Here is a 17604-nt window from a genome sequence, read left to right as displayed (position 1 = left end):
TCATTCCATTTTTTTTTCTTGAGTGCTGACATTTATTAACAAATCAAAATAACTGAAGTAATACTTTCAGGATTAAAAAAGTGTAAACTTTCACAAAATATAAAACTGACACATTCGAACCATAAATTATAAACATGTAATCATGCATTTGTTCACAGGGCTGCATACCGTTTAGTCTTACATTTTATCTTACAAATAAAATAAAGTTAGATATTTCTCATGTGGTATGTCATGGATATTTACATTATTATTCATTAGTATTTGATGCATTAGTGTGTGGAGTATCATGGAGGATGCTCCCAGAGTGAGGATTAGAGTGTTTAAAGGACAACGAGTGTGGTATCTTGTGCGTGCGTGTGCGTCTGTGGAAGGGTTTTTGCTGAACTGGAGCAGTGGCTAAGGTTACCTTGGTAACTATTATGCCTAAAAAACCCTACTGAACTTAAATGACATTTATCTGATGTCACAAGCTGCCAAAATATCTGATGTCAGGTTATGACAAATGTCCTATGTCATCTGATGGATGTTTGCCAGCCAACAAACTTATGAGACACCATAAGTCAACTTGTCATAGTCTGAGTGGTGTAGTAGATGTGATCCCTCATGACAACAGTAATGTACTGCACTGACAGATTGGTGTACGCCTGTGATGGTTGTTCACTGTAGGGTAGCTGGAGGTCTTTGCTAGTGTCCATGATCTATGGAGGTCCTGTGTGGGGCGCCTGTGGAGACCCCTGACAGGGCTGAGACGGCGGCGCCCATGCTCCAGCACTGGGAGGACGGCTGGGCTCTCCACTGCCGGACTGATCCAGCTCAGCGCTGTCGCAGTCGGAATCATCACACAGAGCCCGGCTCTACGGAGAGAGTAAGAAACCAAGTCATACACGACCTACAGCAGACATTAAGTGTTTTTGGCAGTGGTGGATTCAGATCCTTTACTTAACTAAAGTACCAATACAACAATGTCAAAAGACCCTATTACATGTAAAGGTCCTGCATTTTAAATCCTACGTTGTATTATCAGCAAAATGTAATGAACGTAGGAAAAGCGAAAGTACTTGTCCTGCGGTAAAATGCATTTAAAGCTGATGCTTAAATGTACAAGCAGCTCTGCAGCAGCTTAGTTTTGTCTAGTGGATCCCATCCTAAGGATCAGGCTCCTAGTAAAGGTCGTAAAATAAATCTGGGATGAGAGAGAGAGATAATCAATTTTTTGGGGAAGGAAGAAAAGATTTTTTTCATCTTTTCTCTAATCTTTGCTAATTTGTCAAATAAAAAGCTCCTATTCGGAGCTAAAGCTGTCTCTAAACACTCATTTTTACAAGGCATTGTATTTTTTTTTAAGTTTATTATATGTTTTTTTTATAGTAAATCACAATTAACTATATCTGTCAGATGAATGTAATGGAGTAAAGAGTAACATATTTCTCTGACATGTTGTGGACAAAGTAACATAAAATGCTTGTACAAATACCTCAATATTCGACTTAAATGCTGTTGCTGAGTGAATGTACTTGGTTACTTTCCACCGATGCTTTTTGGAGTAAGTGTTTTTCCATCAGTCTAGGACGATGACACAAACTGACACATACAATCCTCCTTGGAGCTGCTTTACCTCATTAGGATTCTGCCCGGCGTCCAGCTGAGCTTTGGCCTGACCCAGGGCTCCGTCTCTCTCCGACAGGCCGTCTGAAGCCTGCGCAGGATCAGTGTTGTCCGCCGGGATCTCGGACCCCTGAGAGAGGAGATCGTCGCTGCGGTCGTCCAACCTGTCGTCTGTGTTAGTGCTGACCACGTCGGGGGTGCCGCTGTGAGAGTGGTCAGTGGTGTGGCCTTCCTCGCCGTCCGACACTGACAGATTCTCTGAGCTGAAGGTGGACACCGACTGGCATTTTGTGATGCTGGTTGGACGTCTGGAGACAGAAGCAGGTTTTAAATTGCTGAATTGATGATGTGAAGGAATCACAAATTTAAAATTATTTCTTTGTTGTTTGAGCAACTTGTCAGAGAGGGAAGGCGGCCTGAGGGAATCTTCTGGTGACGAACAACGGCGAGCTACTCACCGTCTCCGTGGTAACTCAACCTCACTGTCAACTTCACCCTCCTCCTCTTCTGATGACACTCCACGCCTCTGTAGTCAGAAACAGGTGAAATGCACAAGTGAAAATGATCAAAGTGTTACCAGAAGAATACTGAGGAGTAGGATCACATGTCCGACACTGTACCTGTTTGCGTGTGATAGCTGCCCTGTACAGAATGGCTGAGGGAGTGAGGTGTTGACTCCCAATTCCCCCTGATGCCCCCCGGGGCAACCTCACAGCACCAGCTCCCTCCTCTTTATCCTCCCCATCATGGGGCAAACGTGGAGATCCCAGAGACCCCCGGCCAGCTCCCGCCCCCCTACCACACGGTGAGTCTGGGCTGCTGGAGAACGGAAACGATGCTGCGTCCTCGCTCGGCGTGTCGCTGCGTGGAGGAGTTTCTGTGAGGTCATCTAGGCCGGCTGCACCCACCTCAGACCCTCCCAACCCTGCAGAGGCACTAAGGCTCCCCCCTCTCTCCAGCCCACCCACAGAGGGCTCCCCTTTTCCCTGGCCCTCTGCCTCAAGTGTGGTGCAGATGAGGTCGGGGCTGGAGGAGGATAGCTGCCTCTGCTGCTGCTCGTGGCTGAGACCCCGCAGGGCTGCAGAGGGTTCCAGGAGCTGCTTGGACGTGTTAGTGGTAGAATTGTTAGCCTGGGCAATTGTGTCCCTGTTAGGGGAGGACTGATTTGCCTTAAGTCCAGCCAGGTCCCCACTGCTGCCCTTACCGGGCTTGCGATGGCGGGTCTTTACCCTCCGAGACCGGCTGGGGGAAGTGGAGCTTCTGTTGGGGCAGGCCGGGATAGTGACTTGCATCACAGAGGAATCCATTTTGGGAATGATTACCTCAGACTTGAGGATGTCTGGCCTGAAAGAGTAGGAGGGATTAGTCAACAACAACAATCCACAAGCCTAATGAATATTCATGCAGCCATTTCAGTATATCAATCTTTTATCGAATAAAGACTGAAATGAGATCTTGCACCTCTTTCCTGAGGGCAGTTTCTGTGGGACATTTCTCTTCTTGATGAGTTTGTCCATGGAGTTGGAGGAGCTGCTCTGTCTGGAGCTGTGGTGCTTAAACAAACCTGGATACTTTTTATCCAAAGACTGCTCTCTCCTGGAAACAAAGTACCAAATAACACCAAAGCATAAATGCATTGTGGCTTATTCATTTGTAAAGAATGTTAGCATTTTATAATAATACACCCACTGTTCAGGGATTTATCATACCTCTGCAACTCTTTCTCTTTGAGCTCCAGCTGCAGCATGACAGCGCTGAGCTCCATGTAAAGGTTGTTAGCCCTCTCCAGTTTCCTCTCATAGTGCTCGCGAATGTCCAAAGCATGCCTGAGAAGAAAAGAGGCTGCTGATGTCATTGTGCATCCGCATGAGAGATTCCAAATTCACCACAATAGACATGCACTCAAGGCACTTATTTCATCCACGGTGGCGGACAAAAGGAATGACATCGAGAAATGGGACGGAGTGAAAGTGGCCTCATGCATGTAAGCTAGCATGGTAAAAGTACACCATCATCTATTGGTCAGACGCCCGGAGTCACTGTGGAATTATGCATGTGAAATCTAAAAGTAAAAATCAGACCTGAGCTCCTCTCTGCGTCGGTTGATCAGTTCCTCATCAAGCCGGTGGAGACAAGTGCCCTCAGATTTAATCTTCTCAAAGTGCTGTTTCACCTCTTCTCGCCATTCAGCCTGATGAGAGCACATTTCTGTTAACCAGCTCCGTCTAGCCAGAGCTGACTCTAAAAACCAGTCCTCTCCTATATGGCAGTTAATGTCTGATTACTGTACAAGCTTGTGCGGCTGCGTTTGCATTTGTGAACATCACGTCTGCATATTTAAAAGTGTGATTGGAGGGTCTTTCGGTGGATCTACAGATTTTCTGTATTCAGGCGTGGAGTTGGAGAAGCAACCATACCTGAGACTTGAAGTACGTCTCCTGTGGAGTGGACAGTACATCAGCTGACGCTATATCCAGATGAAGAAGGATCTGTCTGAAAGAGGGCCTATTCCTGGGCTTACAGTTCCTGCAGATCCAAGATGGAAAAGACAGCTGTGTACATTTACAATGCACTGTAAAATCAATAAAGCCCTTAAACCACAGACTAACGCCTCCCTGTGCATTTACTCTTAACCGCTGCATCTATTTCTCTAATCTGCTCATTTTCTGCCTCACTTTCCTCTTTTTAACTGTCCATTTCCAGGCGTTACACACCAGCACTGTCTGAGGAGGATCTTGAAGCCATCTGGGCAGCTCTCAGGTACGGGCAGCTGGAGGCTGTTGTTTCCCACGCCCCAGATGATGGCGGATGAGTCCACATCTTTGTAAGGGATCTCTCCAGTTAGCATCTCCCACAGCACCACTCCAAAAGACCTTAAAGTAAAACCAAGTTTTATTTATTCAGGAAGCCTCACTGAGGTCAAGACCTCTTTAACACAAGAGACCAGAGAAGAAAATTAAATGCATATAACAACACAACAAGACAGTCCAATCACACAGAACATCAGTAAGTAATTTTAAATCCCTCAGAGGATTAAAAGCTGAAATAACTCACGATATTGATACAATATCTCCATCTTCTGCTATAGAGAGAGCATGTGCTGCTGTATTTGTAAGATAGAAGAAATGTTAATAAAACTTACCAGATGTCCACCTTTTCAGACACTGGCTCATTCCGGATGACTTCGGGGGCCATCCAAGCTACGGTGCCGGCAAATGACATCTTAGTGCTCTTGTCACTGAGCTCCTTTGAGGTGCCAAAGTCAGAGATCTTTACTAGATCATCGTGTGTGATCAGCATGCTGCAAACGTGAGATTACACGTGATTTTGCGTGAAAATAATGAGAAATCGATTATGAAATTGCAAGTTGATGTATGAAACTTGCTCTGGCTGCATTTTCCAGACTTACTTGGGGGACTTGAGGTCCCGATGGATGATTTTGTGGAGGTGGAGGTAGTTCATGCCACCTGCAATGCCCATGGACCAGTCAACCAGGAGGGAGGGGGTGATTTTACGGCCCGCCCTCAGCACCTCGTACAGTTGGCCTTGGGCACAGTATTCCATCAAGATACAGTAACAGGGAGCCTGGGTGCACACGCCCCTGGGAGGAGGCACAACATTCAGATAGCATAACACAGGTGAACAGAGAGGGAAAGATATCAAAGTGGGATTTATGCAATTAAATGAAACATGACCCTGTAGGACATCATGAGTTTCCTCACTTGAATGTGATGATGTTGGGGTGCTTGAGTTTGCGTAGGTGTTTGATCTCAGTTTCTTTGATGTCCCGCACTTTCTTTACAGCCACGTCCTCCCCGTGGAACTTGCCGAGAAAGACGGCCCCCTGTGCCCCGCTGCCCACCCACTGCAGGTCGGAGATTTCCTCAAAAGGAACCTCCCAGGACTCTATACGCAGGCCAACAAGCCAAAAAAAAACAAATGCAGCATGAAAAGCATTTCTCCACAAGCACCCTTTGAGTACTTATTTTGAATGTATCCATCACACATTGTAAAACCTCCAAATGTCAATATATACTCTTGCCAGGTTGGACAGGGAGGAGTCAGGGGGGTTTTCTGAGCAAATGCTCGGCCTTTGCTACACATTAGAATGGGCTGGCACGACACAATTACATCATACAAAGCGCCTGTCATGTTCAAACAAATGGTATATTGACAACCTATCCAGCAGACCATTGCATTTCTTTCCAGAGATAAGAATATTGAGGGAAAAACAGCAATCCACTCATAGTCTAATCTGTCTGTCATCTGTCATACAGAATCTACTTAAATGACTGTGAGAGGACGGTCACTAAAGAGAGACGAGCTGGGCAGAATAAAAGAGACAGGCAGATCAATTCTTCATGAGGTCCACTGAAGTGTCGAGATCTCTAGAGAGCTGCTGCAGCAGAGGCAGATGCACATGATGCTCCAACCTGGCCAGCTGTGAAAACTCACTGTAGCTGATGACTGTGAGACACGGGCTGATGGACCCGTGAACACACTCATGCTGCCAGCAGGACACGGTGGCAGTCAGAGAGCGACGGGAATAATGGAGTCCAAGTGTTGGAGAGTAAATCCTCTACTGATTCATATCTTGTTTGAGTATTACAGTTTTCTGCTATTTCATACTTCTGCCCCACTACATTTAAGGGTGAAATATTGTAGTTTTTAGTCTTCTAACTTTATCTGACAGCTGTAGTTACTATAGCTGCCTTTCAGATTATGATTTTGAATTAAAAAAAAAACATATGATAACCCTATAAAATACAATTCATCGTGAAATATTAAAGCAGTGATTCTGGTCCCTTGTCATGTTGAATTGTTGAGTTCCACCAAAGAGATGTCTGCCTATAAACTTCTATATGGTTTCATTTAAATAACTTGAAGCCCAAAAGTGTCAAATAATTCAATATTTAAGATTAGAGAAAAGTCCAAGAGCTGAATAGAAATTCTCTTTTTCCTTTTCCTTACCCCACTAATCATCTCACCGCCCCTCAGGTTTATCTTGTGGCCCTTTTAGGTTGGGAATCATGGGAATTAACTACCTGACCCACAAAGACATGGCAATAATGTGATACAGTGAATGAATGACATGTTTGAGTCACAAACTAGTCTGACTTTTCTTTGCCCTGTGACATCTAAACACAGCCGAGGGTGAGATAGCATAAAAGTGGAACACTTACGGCACATACCTTCGTGGCTATGCTTGTGTTCAGTGGAGTAGGCCTTTCCAATCATGGTCCAGACTGGTTTTAGGCAGCCAAACAGTCCCTCCAAAAAACCACCACTTCCTGATTGTAGCCGAATGTTCTCCGACTGGCTGCGAACAGCACCAGCCTCTGGACTGTGCCCCGCCTCGGCCCCGCCGCCACACTGGCAGGCCTCATGTTCATGTAGTTTTAGCACGCTGTTGTCAAAGTGGGCTGAAGGTCCATCACTGGGAGTGGGGCTGCTGCCGCCCGGCGCCCCCTGGCCACCCGTGTCGATGGACAGCACGTTACGGAGGACACACTGTGTGGGGGTCAGGTCCGTTTCGGGGGTGCAGGCAGGGGTGTCTCCATCGAGTCTTCGATAGGGGGGTTCTGAGATGGGGGTGCTGAAGCCTGACAGGGAGGGGGAAGGGGCACGGGGCTCATGGATACAGGTCCCACTCATCAGGGGTTTCCCCAACACAGCAGGTTAGGGTGGATGAAAGATGGAAGGACGAGAAGTGAGCCTGGAGGAGAGGATTTATGATAAGACATGCATTAGAGTGATTGATAATCGCTGGAATAGCCATGCTTCATATTTGTGCTTGTGGGTAAACAATGTGTGACTGTTTTTGAGTGTAGATTAATTTCAGCACTGGACAGCTCCAGGAGGAAAATGGACAGCTCCATTTGCAGTGAGGAGCTGCCCAGTGCTGAAATCACTGCTCCCTTTACTTCCACTCTCTCATTTGATCTTTTTACTAGAGTTTTACACAAACTTTTCATCTATTCATGCGATGCAAAACACCAAAACAGCAGAGTTGTGGTGTGAGTGGGACACCTAGTCAGCGCCCCAGTTTAACCACTCAGACACTCCATTTCCACAAGCGAATTCTGCCTGAATCATGCGGTAAAGCCTCATCTCTGTGTGTCTGTGTGTCTATGAATGGGAAAACCAGCCAGCCCAGTGGAGCCATCACCCAGAGTGTAGTTGGGCTTTATGAATGAATCGACCAGAGGAGGTTGTACAGTCCGCAGCCCTGGTTGTCACCTGCTCTTTAACTGTCCCTCTGAGGCGCATCAGTGTCTGACAAGATCAGAGCAAAGCCACTCAGAAGCTCCCATATGTCGCTCGTCATGCATCAGGTGAAGAGCTTTGTGTGCATCTGAATATTGCGAATTGCATAACCACCTCAGTGTGGATGTGTACGTACGTCCGTGCGTGCGTGTGTGCCTGCATGTGTGTGTGTGTGTGTGTGAGAGAGAGAGAGAGAGAGAGAGAGAGAGCACATGTATCCAATTCACATATCCCACACCAGATCCGTGTCTTGTACTGCACCACTGCATGAGAAGCGACCGAGCGAATCCAGAGCGTGAAAAAACGGGCAATAAACAACCAGCGGGCCTGTGTGAAGGAGCAGTGCACACACGCACACAAACGCAGGAAGATCAATCTTTAAATAACCGAGGATGTGATGATGACACTCAGCAGCATCATAGCCGACGTGCATGAATTGCAACCCCGATGCCTACTATGGTCCATGCCAAGTGAAACTGCCGCAGCGTCTGTACATTTACTCGGCGTTGGCATCAACACAAATATTTCGTAATGTGGGCTTTCTGGCTGCACAAATATGATTTTCTAGCATTCATCGACGATGATTCGTTTCTTGGCAGCATCAGTTCACTGGTGCAGTGTGAGCGGCATGAGCGCTACCGCACCAAGCAACGGCATCACACCTAAACGTCCTGTGGTACCTGATTTCATATTCAATCAGCATTTAACCGGATAGTATGACATTCCCATACCTTTCTGCCTGGTTGATGTCGCGTTGTCAAGTGAAGGGGTGGGCTCGGCTTGCTATTTGTCGGCGATAATGAGCAAATCGTTGTTTTTCTTCGGTCCGGGCTGTCTGTTGTATTTCCAGTCCCTCTATCCACGAGTTTCACGCTACTGGGATGGATCCCAGCGGGCAAATTGTGTTATCAATAACCGGGGACCCATGCAACGTGAGGCGCGCTGGGTTTTTGGGGGAGGGAGCTGTCTCCTTCCCAGTGCTGAATTGACGTCACGGAAATGCGAGTTGCGCCGCAAGGGGGCGCTACCAACACCCTCTGCAAACACACACACACACACACACACACACACACGTAGAACTGGCAGATCAGTTTGCCATCATTTCCATTTCCATAATGTGTCATTATGGGCGCATTTCATTCACCAGTTTCCATGTTTGAGCCGTGTTTCCATCGGACGGTCCCGGATCATTAGCCAGCATCCACCCTGCTGCTGCTGCTGCTGCTGCTGATGTGTCCTTGAGCAAGACAAACTGCTGGCTCCAGGGATGCTGGCGCGCAAATTACCGTGCGCTTTGTCCTGCCTGATGAAGAGGGGGAAAACAGCATCTTTATCTTCATCATAATTACCAACCAGATGCTTGTCTTGGCCTTTAATGTGGCCAATAACATGACGATGATTATGGAGGAAATATACACCACGTGGACAAATCCATGTTGAATTTACATTTGCTGAAGTTAAATAAAAGCATTCGCGTATTTCACGTGATATCAACTCTGTAACAACAAATAGTTGGTACCTGTCAGGCTCAGTGTGTGTGTGTGTGTGTGTGATGTTGCTGTGTGTCCTGCAGAGGGCAGCACTTCGGCTCCATGAGGCTGTACTCCGCACTGTTTGTCCCTCTGGCTTCCCGTAGTCCACACGGCGGGATTGGTTTGATGTGAAGTAGCCAAAGTGTCACAACAACGTCGCATGCTCTTTTACTCTGCTGTTTGAAACCACAGCGCAGTGATAATTGATCACACCACACAGGACACACTACAAGGTAATTAACACGATTTGTAAAAACACAGAGCAACTGTTGCCAAAACCAGGCCGGCGTCGATCTAGTTAGCTAGAGATAGCAAGCTAACTAATAGTTAGCTAACTAATAGTTAGCTGTCAGGCCACTGTGTCCCCTGTTTTCAGTCAGCTGTTGGTGAGTAGAAATGGCTCTGTGTTTGCCTCACTGACCCATGGTGTGTTCAGGGCTTGAAGATGTGCTCTCTGGGGCTGTTTCCCCCTCCGCTGCCCCCCGGACAGACCACTCTGTGCGAGTCCAACAACGAGCTGCTATCAGGAACCACCACCGAGGACCAGCTGAAACAGGTCCGATGCTTTGGTCCTTTTAAAGCCCCTTTACACATCACTTATACTCTCTCACAAAGCGACATAGGATTGGTCTTGTTTCCTGTGTGGGCAGGAGCCAGGAGACATGCATGTGGCACACTGTAGTTGACTGTAGTTTAGTGCATGTGGTTGTGTCTTTTCTGCAGGAGTCTGGTCCTCTGAGTTTGTATTTCCCCCGAGAGTCTCTGAAGCTCCACAGTCGAACAGAAAGCAGCAGCAAGGCGGCCTTCCTGGACCACTCTGAGACACTGTGGATGAGGAGTGCAGCAGCATGGTGGGTAAAACACACACACACACACACACAGAATAGGAGTGGGAATTACAGTAGGCAGTGATACTCTGTATACACTCAGCTACCACTTTATTAGGCAAGCCAAGCTAAAATTAATGCAGTCTATAACTACCCCCTTCATGATGGTCATAATGTTCAGTTTTTGATGAGGGTGTTTTAAAAGTGTTGATTGAACCTAATGATCATCTTAGAGGTGTAACATACTGTGCCATGTTGTCCTTATTAGAATAATAATAGTAATGTGTTAATAATAATAATAATGTTACTATATCCTGTTCAACACAGGATTTTAGAGACTTAAATCAATAGCTGTGTATTGAAATACCTTAAACTTATTTTCTTAAGATTTGTAACCAAACAGTCTACTGAGTTGGACAGTTGAAAAATAAATGGGTCAGTGCTCTCCAGTGAACAAACAAATGGTAACAAATTACCTCAAACATATCATTTGTGTACTGCATTTTCTTGTTACTGGGGGCAGCATGGTGGTGCAGTGGTGGTTTTGCCTCACAGCAAGAAGGTTGCAGGTTCAAATCCAATGGCTGGCGTGTTTGTTGAACCTTTCGGTGTGGAGTTTGCATGGATGGATGGATGGTTTGATTTTCTTGTTACTTCAGTCAACATGTACACTATACCGATAAATCTGCCATAAGCTGATATCAGCTAATTTTTAGCTTTAGCTTCAGATGTTACCACATTACAGAGTACTCTGCAATACAAAACATGTTACATGTTATGAGACAATAACTGTTTACCAGGAATCTTAACAGAATGGTTTGATCTCTTATCTCATCTGGGTACATGTGGGCAGAAAACAAAGTGTGTGTGTGCAAAAATAAGTTGCTTCGGACTAAAGGATCAGCTAAATTAATTTGACAACATCTGCCACTGCATAATGAACCATATGACTTGCTGAGATGATACAATGAATAACCTGTGATGTTTTGATCTTTACTAAACACAGCAATATGTGCATGTGCGCCATCAAGGAACTGCAAAATAGCCATAAATTGACCAAAGGGTTGTTTAACTGTCAGATACAGGTGCTCCTCATAGTTACTGAAATCACTGAAATCTGCCAACAGAGTTGGATCACATTTCTTACTTCATACTTTTACAACATGCAGCACTATTTGTTCCAGTCTTTCAATAATGTATCACAAGAGATCATTTCACAGTTTACTGTCACAGCAATCACTTTCCCCACGTCTGTCACAGACAAAGATCATTTATGTATCTTATCTCTGTCTGTTTCAGGCGGGATGGTGGTTTCACGGGGCTTCTCAATGAAATTACCAACTCACACAGAGAGGGTACGTGAGGCGCCAAACTCTTCTATTTCGCTTTAACACTCAATGTCCTAATGCCATATGTCCACTGACGTGTGCGTGTACAGTAACTCTCCTGTCTCTTATAGTGCCAAAATGGCTGTCGGTGAGCTCTGGTTGTTGCCTGGCGTTGCTCCAAAAGGTTTCTTCCTTTCATGGCTCCTTGTTTCCTCATCTCACAGTAAGTTGTGCTTAATAGTTAAATATGTTGATGACAGCAACACACGTAATTACCAGATGTGAATTTGTGTTACCTGTTTGTCATTGTTTCCATAGTTGAGCAGTGAGGACATGATTGCAGAGTTTTCACAGGTGCTGAACTGGTACGTGCCCACTTGTGGCATATTTTTTCTCTTAGCATGCAAATAGTTGAAGATATTATTCATTAGGAAGAAACATGTTGATGAAGGGCTGACAGTTTTTAATTTTAATATAATTGCAACAATTTGTGATTAATCTTTTTGCTGATTAATAGACACTTTATCTGCAGCAACTTTGATTTAAGTCATTAATCATTAAGTCATTTAAGTCATTAAACTTATGACACTTCCAGTATGAGGATTTTCCTTATCCTACATTATCCTACTATTATTATCATCAATGGGTTTTAAACAGTTGGTTGGATTAAACAAGTTAATGACTTTTGACTCTAGGGTGTTATGATGGACACCACTATTATAAACCGACCCATGAAAATCATAAACAGATTTATGGACAATGAAAGCAACTGTTAGTTGAGGGTCAACAGAAATATTAGAAAATTTAATGCAAAATTGTGGGATCTATTTGTTTTTAAGCAATGACTTGAGACTGTATTTAAAAAAAATAAATCAAAATCACAGAATTACATTTATGTCTTAAAATTGTTCGCTTAAACAGTCAGTGACATTTCCCCTCTCTGATCGCTCTCGCATTACCAGGTCTGACTGTGTGGTGCGAGCCTTCGCCTGGCATCCTCATACGGATAAATTTGCTGTTGCCCTATTGGACGACTCCATTAAGATCTACAACCCCAAAAGGTACCGTGGCTAAGCTTTGAAGGAGGCACACTGGCTCCACTGGGACAGCTCGTGGAATAAACTCACCGCTGCAGATCATTAAAAAGATGATTGCTGATCGAGGCTTTACAGTGAAAGATAACATTAATGCTGCGGGAAAAGACTGCAGCAGAGTCGAGGTGTACTGTATAAATACTGTCTGTTCACTATTCATGCTAACAGGATGTAGTCTGTAGACATACTTTGATCCAGCAGTGAACCTCTGATCCCAGTCACAACAAAGATGCCCAGTATGTCTCCAGGACAGGCTGCGACTCTATCGTCACTGCTCAGCCTCCCTTTGTACTCTGTCTCTCAGTGCCACGACCCCGACACTGAAGCACCGTCTACAGAGGAATGTTGCAGCGGTGCAGTGGAAGCCTCTGTGTGCGTCTGCCCTCGCCGTTGCCTGTCAAAACTGTGTACTGGTCTGGCATGTGGACCCCTGCTCACTGTCAACCAGGTACAGTGAAAATCAGTGAATTCAGTTCCCTCACAAAGAGGGCCTTAGTATTGAATTTCTTCCTCAAAGGTGTTCTTTCCCGGTTTAGGCATCCACACTAGTTCTAACCTTTTTCTTGTACATGTTGCTGGTTGTTGTGTGATGTTAAACGTCTGTAAACCACAAGTGGAGGCTGTTAAGTCCTTTTTTGTGGAGTTTCAGTCAGCACCATTATAACCCTAACCCTGTAGCAAACATTGGAACTACTTTTAGCCACAGTAGCTAGTAAGCTCATCGTCTCATAACGGGAAAGTGTCACTTTTAGCAAAATGTATTAATTAATTTAATACAGCCACTGACTTTCCAGCTCCAAAACAAAAATGGGATGTAAATGTCAATCGAAATTATTATTATTATTATTATTATTACATAATTGATAGCTAGACTGTCTCCACTGGTTTTCTGTAAGTTACAGTCTCTGTGGTATTAAAAAGTCTTAAGTCTTGCATGATGAACGCTGTCAAAAACATGAAACTCTTTTCTTGGGCTGCTCCTCTTCCTCTCGACCCATCCAGGCCTTCATCTGGTTGTGCTCAGGTCTTGTCTCATCCCGGTCACTCTCCCATCACTTCCATCGCCTGGTCTCCTAGTGGATCCCTCCTGTTGTCGGCCTCGCCCATGGACACTGCAATGATGGTACAAATCAACCGCCACATCTTTAAATCCAGTTCATCTTGCAAGAAGTGATTCACAAAGCGACTGGATTCTTACCTATTTGTCTTGGCATGAATGTGTCTTTCAGGTTTGGGATGTAGCTTCAGAAAACTGCGTGCCGCTCCTGCGTGTTGGAGGAGGTGGGGTCACCTCCCTGTCCTGGTCCCCTGATGGCAGCCATGTCCTGGCCTCTACACCGTCCGCCCTGTTCAGGTTAGAGACATTAGAGACCGTCTAATCTGCCTTCGTCCCTTTTTAGAACTACGATTGCACATTTCCAGTGGAAGATATGTAAAGCCACTAGTGCCAGTGTATAACATTTTCTTTTTCATGATTAGTGCATGTGGACCAAAGTCAGTGGCTACTTGCTGTATTATAATGGAGGCCCACTCGCCTCTCATGAATATTTAAGGACATGTAAGGGATTAATGGTATAATCTTGAGTTTAGCCGGTGTTAGAAGATAATAAGTGGACAGACCTTGGAGTTTTTACACATGGATGAGTAAAGTTTCTTCCTTCAGGGTATGGGAGACCAGGATGTGGACCTGTGAGCGTTGGCCATGTGTGAAAGGCCGCTGCCAGGTGAGAACTTTTTACCACGTTTCCCTTAGGTAGTAAAACATTTTCTAAAATGTGCATTTATTGAATAATTCTGAATCTGTGTTTGTTTATTTTGATTAGTCTGGCTGTTGGAGTCCAGATGGGCATCGACTTCTCTTCTCGGTACAGGGAGAGATGGTCATCTATGCTCTGACCTTCATTGATGCGCCAGGTTATCTGTCTCAGTCTCTATTTTGCTGGATGAAACAGTGATTATAATACTTATAGAGTTTTAATAACTTAGCTGGCAACATGATGTGTTAAAGATGTAGGTACCATTTTGTAAAAGAAGTTGACCTGTATTATTTCGTTGTTATTCAGCAGGCGTGCCTACATACACATCAAAAGGGCCACAGGCAGCAGCGGTGGTGGCCGACCTATCGGAGACAACCTTCAACACACCAGATGGAGACATCATGTAAGAGCTCTGAACTAAATCGCTAATTGGCCGTCTTTTAGCTTAAATACATCAGAAACAGTAATAAGCAGGGCTTCCAAAAAGGCCCAGAGAGAAACGGCAAGAAAAATGAAAATGAAAAGAAAACTTTCCAGCATTTAATGAGCACAAATCAGCAGGCAGGCAGTGTTCAATGCTGCTGGACTTCACGTCCAGAACATCACAGCCTTGTCTCATCTGTCTGCCAGTGTTGGTGGAGAGATCCAGTCTTTAGCCTGGGACCCAACAGGAGAGAGGCTCGCCGTACTACTGAAAGGTCTTCCTCTTTTTTTTCGTTCGCCTAATGAACCCTGTCAGTATTACATTAGTGTTATTTTTAGTATAATTCAATAACTCACCTCAGTCTCCATCATTATTATTCTCTCAGGTGATCCACAGGCAGCAGACCGACCTGCAATCATAGCCGTGTTTAAGACAAGGACCAACCCCATCTTTGAGCTTTTGCCATGGTTTGTACATTTATGTGTGGCTGCATTTCTTATTTGTGTAGCATTTGTCAGATCACTGCATATCCCATCTGTGTGTACTGAACATTTTTTGTGTTTCTGTTTAGTGGCTTTGTTCAAGGGGAGCCCGGTGCAGAGCCAAGACTGATGCAGTTCCACCCAAAGTTCCAGCACGGCGCTCTGCTCACTGTGGTCAGTTTAACCCCATAAGTATCCTGCGTTTTCTCTCTCTGTGTTAGTTAACAATATTATGTTATTTCAGCCATAAATGGGGAATCTACAGGTCTTGGAAAGTCTTTAAAAGATGTCAATTCAGTTTCCTTAAAAAAGTTGTAAAAGGAATTAATTCCCCTTAAACTTGTTTTATAAAACATGTTCTTTTTAAGAAAGTAATCTTAGATCTAAAATTATTTGGTGTTCGACTGCAGGCTGCAGGGAGATGGAATACATTTATAAACTGGATTTTGAGTGCAAGAGGTCGTTCAGTCCTTTTTTATCTAGTTTGAGTCAACAGCATCAGACCTGTGGAAAACAGCCATCACTGCAAGCTTCAGTATGATCCATCTATCCATTTGTCTGGGTCCAGGCCGTTCTAATATGTGATCAGGAATTATTGTAATCAGCTGGAGGGAAGTACTAAAGAAAATGTGATGTAATAATAAGTAATTTGCGGCCATATTGTTCCTTCTGGTTTTCACCATAGTTTCATACTACTTTGTTACAGTTCAATTGCAAAGCAAATAGAAATTGTAATTCTCTGTGGCGTTAAAAAAGTCTCCCTGCTGAAACCCTGATAATTGAATAACGACATCAGCTGCTCCCTGTGTCCTCCACCACCTCCACATTAACAGGGTTCTCTGTCTATTCTCAGTGTTGGTCCAGTGGAAGAATTACCCACGTGCCTTTCTACTTCCTGAGTGCTGGCATCCCCCGTTTCGGGCTCAGTGGCAGTCCGCCACTGCCACGCCCACACCCACAAGCGAGGCCTGCAGACTTTGCCAATCAGTCACTCTTTACAGAGCTCATCTCGTAACCAGCCCTCAGCCGCCAGCACTCACACTCACACTCACAAGTCATCGTTATCATGGATTGTCAATAAATTTGTAGAAAGTTCTTGATAAACTTACACTTGTTTGTCTGATTTGTCAGAACAGTTAAACTAAATGGACGTCATTGTGAGCTAATGATGAAATGTGGACTTTGTGCTCCAGAAAAAAGTATTAATTCTTGGGAGATAAATGTTTATGTCTCTGACTGACAACAATGTCCAACATCATCAACTGCTAAGACAGCGTACTGTGATGATTCAGTGTGCAGTGTAGAATTAGTAAGTTGTAAGTCTTGTTTTATCTTCATACCTCAAACTTCAGCCCTAACTGTCATTGCCTCAACAGCCTCACTTATCAGACTTCTCACAGCTCCCCCTTGAGCCATTAAAGGTTTTTGATAGATTTTTTTTTTTTACACATGTAGCTGCTCTCCCCAGTTAGACCAGAAAACAGACTTTTAGGTGTAAAATCAACAGAGTTGCCTTTAACAATATTTGCCATTGATGTTTGTGTAATCAATTTTGTGTAACTAATATTTTTATCTGCTTATTCAACCTGAAAAACAGACCTTTAGTAAGTTCAGTTGTTTGGATTCCTAATGGCACTTTTTATTTAAATAAGAATATGTCACCTTGATGGCTTAAGTCAAGCTTTTATTACTCAGGAAGCTGGCCACTGTACAGACAAGGGGATGCAGCTGTTCAGATGTATCATTACTCTGCAAAATACTTGATTCCAGTCAACAAAATGTTCTTTATTTATGCCTATTAGTTCAAACAGGAGCCATCTACACCCAGCCCCACCCTGAAACCGCAGAACGAATACAGTACTTTTGTTCCTTTTGTTATGAGATTCTCTCATATCAAAATACACACTTGCATCACAGTCTTAAACTCTCACACACTCTCACACACAGACTATGCACTCACAGTCAAGAGTAACTGACCTCATGAAATACAGGTTTAACAAAAAAAACACATTTACGCACACATGAAAGGTTCTGTTGAAAGAAGAAATACGTCCCCACGCCATTTCTGTTTTTATTCAAAACTCAGTTAAAAATCAACTGCATTCTTAATTCGGTTTTCCTTTTATTTTCCAATTTACATCAATTAGAAGTGTAACAAAATAAAAACAAAAATGATCATAATAAAATTAATTCAAAAAATGTACACGCCCTCACACACACAGAGACAACCCACCCTGGCTGTTTTTCAGCGACCGTCCTCGGAGTCCCACGTTCAGCTCTCCTGAGGA

General features: G+C 44.3%; 2 protein-coding genes across 3 annotated transcripts; one reads left to right on the top strand and one right to left on the bottom strand.

Moving 5' to 3' along the window:
- Nucleotides 1–698: 698 nt before the first annotated feature.
- Nucleotides 699–7260, bottom strand: map3k12 (mitogen-activated protein kinase kinase kinase 12). The gene is made up of 13 exons (XM_070840049.1): nucleotides 6798–7260; nucleotides 5328–5511; nucleotides 5015–5206; nucleotides 4748–4906; nucleotides 4320–4478; nucleotides 4023–4131; nucleotides 3687–3796; nucleotides 3315–3431; nucleotides 3067–3201; nucleotides 2226–2949; nucleotides 2064–2131; nucleotides 1616–1913; nucleotides 699–854 (listed from the first exon to the last, which is right to left on the bottom strand). Exons 1-13 carry the CDS (start codon nucleotides 7258–7260, stop codon nucleotides 699–701), a joined length of 2874 nt encoding a protein of 957 aa, XP_070696150.1.
- Nucleotides 7261–9499: 2239 nt separating this feature from the next.
- aaas (achalasia, adrenocortical insufficiency, alacrimia) lies at nucleotides 9500–16409 on the top strand. 2 transcript variants are annotated; one of them, XM_070839781.1, is made up of 17 exons: nucleotides 9500–9637; nucleotides 9841–9960; nucleotides 10128–10255; nucleotides 11531–11586; nucleotides 11691–11782; nucleotides 11878–11924; nucleotides 12522–12620; nucleotides 12958–13101; nucleotides 13656–13776; nucleotides 13883–14007; nucleotides 14317–14377; nucleotides 14477–14567; nucleotides 14720–14813; nucleotides 15041–15108; nucleotides 15220–15301; nucleotides 15406–15490; nucleotides 16170–16409. In XM_070839781.1, exons 2-17 carry the CDS (start codon nucleotides 9850–9852, stop codon nucleotides 16329–16331), a joined length of 1566 nt encoding a protein of 521 aa, XP_070695882.1. In that variant the 5' UTR covers nucleotides 9500–9637; nucleotides 9841–9849; the 3' UTR covers nucleotides 16332–16409. The 2 variants fall into 2 exon arrangements, with proteins under 2 accessions (XP_070695882.1, XP_070695881.1); XM_070839780.1 differs by having other exon boundaries at nucleotides 14717–14813.
- The last annotated feature ends 1195 nt before the right edge of the window (nucleotides 16410–17604 follow it).

This window comes from Pempheris klunzingeri, chromosome 11 (genome assembly GCF_042242105.1).
Source record: "Pempheris klunzingeri isolate RE-2024b chromosome 11, fPemKlu1.hap1, whole genome shotgun sequence".
NCBI lineage: Eukaryota > Metazoa > Chordata > Actinopteri > Acropomatiformes > Pempheridae > Pempheris > Pempheris klunzingeri.
The sequence above is the reverse complement of the archived record's forward strand: the minus strand, read 5'-3'. Positions and strand labels throughout refer to the sequence as shown.